General features: G+C 31.5%; 1 protein-coding gene across 20 annotated transcripts; it reads right to left on the reverse strand.

Moving 5' to 3' along the window:
- Positions 1-128: 128 nt before the first annotated feature.
- On the reverse strand, positions 129-6,047 carry MsrA (methionine sulfoxide reductase A). 20 transcript variants are annotated; one of them, XM_076365194.1, is made up of 8 exons: positions 5,647-5,797; positions 4,436-4,588; positions 3,667-4,319; positions 2,287-2,497; positions 1,663-1,829; positions 1,458-1,578; positions 1,217-1,353; positions 129-978 (listed from the first exon to the last, which is right to left on the reverse strand). In XM_076365194.1, the coding sequence occupies exons 4-8, from the start codon at positions 2,356-2,358 to the stop codon at positions 741-743; spliced, it is 735 nt and encodes a 244-aa protein (XP_076221309.1). In that variant the 5' UTR covers positions 2,359-2,497; positions 3,667-4,319; positions 4,436-4,588; positions 5,647-5,797; the 3' UTR covers positions 129-740. The 20 variants fall into 20 exon arrangements, with proteins under 20 accessions (XP_076221309.1, XP_076221308.1, XP_031837526.1 ...); XM_076365193.1 differs by lacking the exon at positions 5,647-5,797 and adding an exon at positions 5,015-5,164 and having other exon boundaries at positions 4,174-4,319; XM_031981666.2 differs by lacking the exon at positions 5,647-5,797 and adding an exon at positions 5,015-5,164.
- Between the last annotated feature and the right edge of the window lie 744 nt (positions 6,048-6,791).

Consider the following 6,791-nt stretch of genomic DNA (forward strand, 5'->3'; position numbering starts at 1 on the left):
AAAAGTTGATACAGTAAACAAATTTGCAAATATTTATTAATGCATGAATCTATAATAACACAAACCTTTTAATATTCACGACCAATGAAATTATTAGTAATAAATATTGCATGAAGCATTATCGAAGATAATTATAAAATTGTTTTTATTATAATAAATACTACATTATCGTGAACAATTACAGCTTAAAAACTGTTTAAAAAATTCATTTTAATTGTATTATTCACGGTTGCTTATGTAGAGAGTATTGCCATAGACATATAAAACTTATAGAACATACATGATGTTTAAACAAATAATTAAGAAAAAGAATTATTATGTATCTTTCACAGCCTATCTAGCATTCTTATTGGAAGCTTGCTTTTGACCGGTTTTAAAAAACAAAATACTGCAGTGGTTCAATACCTGCGCATTTTTCAATACATCGTTGTATCCGTAGATTACTGAGTGTACATACAATTATGTTATGCATTCACATATGAACAATACATGGGACATCCTATTGGTAAAACATATGTGATAATAATTACGGAAAGTGAAAAAATACAATACTAAAAATTCATACTAAACACTTGTTTGCGTTGATTAAATTAAGGACATACGATTTTCTTTTAAGTCTGAAAAACATAACAACGCGAGCAAGCCTTACATCAAGATTTAAGTAATGATTCTTCTTTCAAGGAAATAGATCGAATTCAATATACAGCTTACATATAAAATTAACGCACCTCTAATTTTAGCTAGCAGTATAAACCATTTCCTTGATTTTCGATCACATACTTTTGCAAATAACGAGATGCTTTTTCGCTCAAGCCAAGCTTTGGCAATTCTTTTTCAAATTGTTCGATTGTTCCGGCGCCAGCTAAGTAACCATTCAATTTTGCAGCCAAAGGAGAAGTTTTAAGAGTTTCATCGCTAGTGAGACCGGTAGTTTCGATTAACCATGGATGATTTCTAAGTCGATACTTTTGATGATAGCTAAAAAATATTAATATAACATTAAGTAATTAATATACTTTCTAAGGTAAAAATTAACGTAAAAGATCTCTTGTCTACATCACGTTTAAATACAAACTAAGATATTCTGTTATTTTGCTACAGATTAATATACTATTTTTGTATTGAAAAAATAACTTATTTTGAATCAACAGTATTATTGATATCATTATTGTACACGAATGAGTAATTCCGGCTTTTTGATAATGCACGAACTTACTCTTCGGCGGAGTAGAATTTTTCAAATTTTCTAACTTCGGTAAGAATTAGGTCCGTTCGTTTCCGTTGTTCTTGTTCTCGCGACTTCTCGGCCAGCAATTTCTGTTCATCGTCGTGATACAAAATCAGCGACATGTACTAAAATTTGAAATATAAGTAATTATTAATAAGAAAAACAAATATCGTAATAGAAATGTACTCTAAATGATTATGAGCATTAGTTTACAAAGTAATCTACCCACCTGCCTCTTGATTTTTTTAGTAAGTCCGTATTCGTGGTTCTCCCAGAAGAGTGAGAGTAACTGCGAATACGATATTACATCGGGATTATACTCGATATCAACGACTTCTGTGTGGTCACCTCTGTAATAAAAGTAATAACCGACAATTATTCGACAGATCATTAAAAATTGAAAAAAAAAAAATAAAATTAAAGTGAAAACATACAAATTTCTATAGGTTGGAAATTCTTTTTGCCCACCAGCATAGCCTACACAGGTTCTAATCACACCTGGTAGAACTCCAAAGAGGCAATCACCTGCCCAGAAGCAGCCCATTCCGAAAGTTGCACGTTTCGTTTGAATCTCTTCTAATTGGCCAGGCATTTTATTCGACTAATTAAACATTCGGAATATTAGAATTTAAAAATCATTAGAGAATTAGGACTGAAATCGAATAAAGCATTAATAGTCTTAACGTATTCCTACGTCATTGGGATATTAGTTTGATCCGATAAATCGCGCGTGAAACCTCTTAAATAACTGTTACGTTGGGAGCGACGAAACAAAATTTCTATAAATTTTTACGTTTGTAAAAAGTACACACAATTTTTAAAATAATCAGTTGAAAAGATTATTAATCTTTGACATTATACTTTTTATTTAACCATTAACATTTTCATTATATTTCTTTTTTCGTTATCGCACAAAAATGATGTATGTTTCAAGAATGCTTGAAATGATCAATGTATCTATAAAAAGAAAGTGGAATGTCCTATTTTGAAAGCTTTCTGATCTGAACGATATCTTATCCTATTATATATTTACGGTTTTCAAAATGAGCAACGTTTACCTCTTTCACGTTCAAAATAAGGATAACGCACGGAATGATTGCGAGCATTTTGGCATGGACGGAATCTAACATGATTATAATGGTATTTTCTTCGGAGTTTATTAATTTTTCAAAAGAGTTACTGTAATGATTACTGTCTCCGTATTTTTACATTCAGAAATTCCTGTTCATTTAGGACACCAGGTGTGTATAAGGTACAGGTCCGATCCGCCTACAAAAAAAAGCAAGACGAACATACAGGGTGAACCGTATAACTTGATCACCTTGATCGTTTTCTTTTTGAATAAGCTCTTCGAAAATTCGGCCCTCGTACAATTTTGTTTTGGAAAATTTCACAAGCACGTGTTGCTTTTATTATAATTCTCGTATCTTTCTTTATCACTGGAATTGCCTTCGATATCTGATACGAAATAATAATAATTTATTAAACGTCGAACGTATTAGAAAACTTTCGTTTTAAAACTTACTTTATAAATATTTGATTTTCTACTTTATGGACGTTACATAATATATATATATATATATAGAGAGAGAGATACTTATCATTGAATTTAAAGCAACAATAGAGAAGAATTGAGATGTATTTATTGAGAGATACTGTCAATCTTACGAAGCGTTTAAGATGCTGTTCGTCGACTTGAACAACGAACGTTCACCCAGTTCTTTCAATTGCATTAACACTTCAACACATAACAAAGCATATAACTGCCACACAAGCTATAATAAAGAATGTTTGGTTCTACGAACAACTACGAATAATTTTGCTGACACGTGACAAAAATATTTTTTAGTTACTGGATTGATTAGAGTAGTGGTCATGTAGATGACAAAATCCTTCATTAAAATATTTAAAAGTATTTGAAAAACTACCCACAAACACAACAGTCAAACAAATATATTTTCATTCGCGTTAACATGATTTGTATTTTCACCAAAAAAATTATACCATTAAACATAAATTTATAAGTTTAAAATAACTTACATAAATAGAATTTCATTAATTACGGGAACAATCATAATAATCCTATCATGCGGTTCACTCTATAGAAAAAAACGACGCGATGCCGCACACATTAAGCGCCTACTTTTCGCACGTGTATTCAATCTCGATAGAAATTTATAAAAAAACATTTAGTCAACATTTTTAAAAGAAAATGCATTTTTTCATCTCGAATAGAATAACGCGATTTCAAGGGAAACTCAACACATCCCTAGTTCAGTTATTTTTTTATGTTCGAAGCAAGTGAATAAGTGATCGAAATGTAATGAATGAGTATGAAAGTGAACATTATACTGTAATAAATTTGATTTCGTAGACAACATGGATTTTCTGAAGGATCAAGTGACAGAATTTTAATGGTACTTGTAAAATAGGTTTACCTTAATTTACAATGTAAGGCAAGCGGTTTGAAAAAAAAACGTTGAAGAAAGAACCGAGAAAATAAACTGAAACAAAGTTCACTTAAAGTATAACAAAAATCGTCTCGTTCGAGAATGAAGAACACAAGAAACTACCGCGTGTTCCAGGCAGCTCAACATTTTATCTACTGTGTCCCTCCTCCATTTGTCCCTACTCTGCAGCACCAACCACCACTACTCAATCCTCAATACATCATTTTCATTCTTTTATTCCTGACACGTCCGAAACTTTGATTCAATTTACCGACCCTATTGGTTTAGTATTTCTATTTACACCTCGCACCATATCCAATCATGGCTCATGGACCGATAGCGGGACACGTGCTTGCAACACGGCGAACTATTCACTGTAACGGTAAACGTTACGCTCGTCTTTACGTCTGTGTCAGTATTCTCTTCTCTTTTTTCTTCCCGTGACTGATACGGGCCTCTATAAAATTTTGGCCAGTCTCAAAGTCATTAATTTACCTTTTCAATGAAGTTGCTGTAAACGCGGCGAAGATATTATGTACATAGAAAAAATCATTAAAAAATACTTATTCAATACACTTATAAAATCGGAATTTCAATCGAGGATTTATTGATAATTTGTAGTGTCGTTATTTAATCATTACCTACAAACAGAACGAGAAATGAAATATTATTCTTTATTATAAAAAAGAATACATCAAACTTGTACTAAAAATTGTAAAATATATTATTTAAAATAATTCAATGTTTTATAACTTACTGAAATCTGCATGGCATTAATTGAACTAACTTTGCTAGGAAATTTGGCTGAGTGTTGTCCCATGTCGTCTGTGTTGGATCCAATTGATTTTCATAGTTTCAAGGGTATAGTAAATATTCTTGTGTAACACTCGTCGCGTGTTTTGGATCGATGCTGCGTAAAATATGCAGAGAAACTTAACATTCTTCATTTTCGTAAAGTATTTCTTCAATGTATTTTTAAAATATTTAAATAAAATTATTTGTCCATAGTCCAAATCACTGTATATAATTATCCAAGTTTAATCATTGGAGTTCAATTTTGTATTTATCGTTAGCATACTCTATTTGGTCTCTGTCGAAGTATTAACTTTATCATCTAATTTTCTTTATTTAATGAATGCATTTAACTTATTTTATTCAACAACAATTATGTCATAATTTAACATACTGAACAGATGCGAAACAATGGAAAAGAGACAAGTAACTAACAAGATATTTTTTAAAATAATGATAACTTTTAAATCCGAAATCGACTTGACTTATGTTGTAAATGTCAACTTCTCTTTTGCGCTAAGAAGTATTTAATTGATGATTCTACCTGTATAAGGATCAAACGTTGAGCTACAAATTGACAAGTAATTTTCAATTAAAATTTTTGCCCTGTAAATACATCATATCGGTATTTCCTCAAAATTTATCCTACACAATTTTGATTGTGAGCAATTGCGTATGCACGCACACAACCTGGAAATCAATGGGCTCAAGCCGATATTAACCTCTCATATGATTATGTCATTGATTGATGTCGAAGCTTATTACATATAAACTGCTTTGATTGTCAATTTAGACAGAGTTCCCATAAATGCTTCTTGTATGTTGCATCAGAAAATTGAAGCCAGATGTATCCGTTGAGATAGATAACAATTGCTGGACCGACTGATGTAATTTCTTCGCTTTTCAAGCTAAGCTCACTGGTTGATCACTCGCAATTCGAAAAAGGCGGCTCTATCGCGACACCCATCGTAGACAGAGGTTACTATTGATATCTTCTATTTCCTGTCATCTTGATGCTTTCATATGTATTAATAAGATTACGTTCCGTTCACATAATCTGCTAGCACGCGAGCACCGATAGTCACACAACGAAACCGGACCGACGGATTTCGCAACACGACGAATTTAACACAAATTGTTTAATACTTAGAAAAGTGGACAATAATGGTAACGTACCGTACAGTTATATCTGATCCCGATTACGCTTCTACGTAGCAAGAGGTCAAAATTTGGTCGAATCATCTTCGATACGAACATTTTTGCAATTACAAGCATTCTGAAAAAAAGAACTGCTCATTCATTGATATCCCGAGGTGATACTGGCAAATGCGTAAATACATGTTATATGTCTCATGTAATGTTTTAGACGTCGTCATAGAAAATTTCGATACGAACAATATGAAACTTTTTCCGATGGTGTCAATGCAAATGATACTTAATCTGTAGAAATCCGATAAGATTTATTTATTTACTGTTTTTCTCGTACATGTTGTTTAATCAAAACTTCCTTCGAAAATACGACCTACCTTTAACTGCTGTGATCACGTGATTATAACAGAGCGACCAATAACAGAGTGCAGGGAAATTTTCAAATATTCGCGTGGTTTAAATTATTTAAGATAACGAACTGTTTTGTGACTAAATATTATTTTATTGGTTGTACGCTGAAATAATTCAAGGAAGATTCAATAAATCTTTGGTATCATGTCAAAATACGATATGCAATGAGGGATATAAAATTAAATTTTACAAGTTAAATTATCACATAATTTACGATATATTTTAAGGGAAAAAAAGTAGGGCATATGATATCGTAGAGTAACTGCACACAAAAAATTTACAATTATAGTATCCTTAGGAATATAGATATCTAAATTAATATAAAAAATATTATTTATAACATTTTATAAAAAACGCGAAAAATACTTCTTACAGTATCATACATATTAGTCGCCATGACACATCTTGTGTAATATACAAATTCTCGGTTATTGTACGAAATATACATTGTTTTACGCGGGAATAAATAAAAATTCTGTACAAATTCAAAATGAAACTTTGAATTCCATTAAAATTAATTCTCGTATCGCAGTTGTTACTTAAATACTCGTTTAAGTACAAAAACACGATGTAAATCTCGGATCTGCGAGCACATCGTTTAATTGGAATCTACGCGGTGGTATTCTCTTTTATATCTTACGAGGAGCTCACAGAAATAATCGGCAGGTAAGAAAATACTTCAGTGATTATCTTGAGTACATTTAAAATTGAAATATGCTCCCTAGCATCATATTCAAATAGAAACATCATTGTTCATTCTG

The sequence above is a fragment of the Nomia melanderi genome, chromosome 2 (genome assembly GCF_051020985.1).
Source record: "Nomia melanderi isolate GNS246 chromosome 2, iyNomMela1, whole genome shotgun sequence".
NCBI classification, from domain to species: Eukaryota; Metazoa; Arthropoda; class Insecta; order Hymenoptera; family Halictidae; genus Nomia; species Nomia melanderi.

What these genes read in the sequence shown, in the direction of transcription:
- MsrA (XM_076365192.1), bottom strand. Translation starts at nt 5,846, where the DNA reads ATGACGACGTCTAAAACATTACATGAGACATATAACAT. An exon ending in TTTCCAACCTATAGAAATTT is followed by an intron (nt 1,579 to 1,662) that starts GTATGTTTTCAC and finishes CTTTTATTACAG; the next exon opens with AGGTGACCACACAGAAGTCG. An exon ending in AAATTCTACTCCGCCGAAGA is followed by an intron (nt 979 to 1,216) that starts GTAAGTTCGTGC and finishes AATATTTTTTAG; the next exon opens with CTATCATCAAAAGTATCGAC.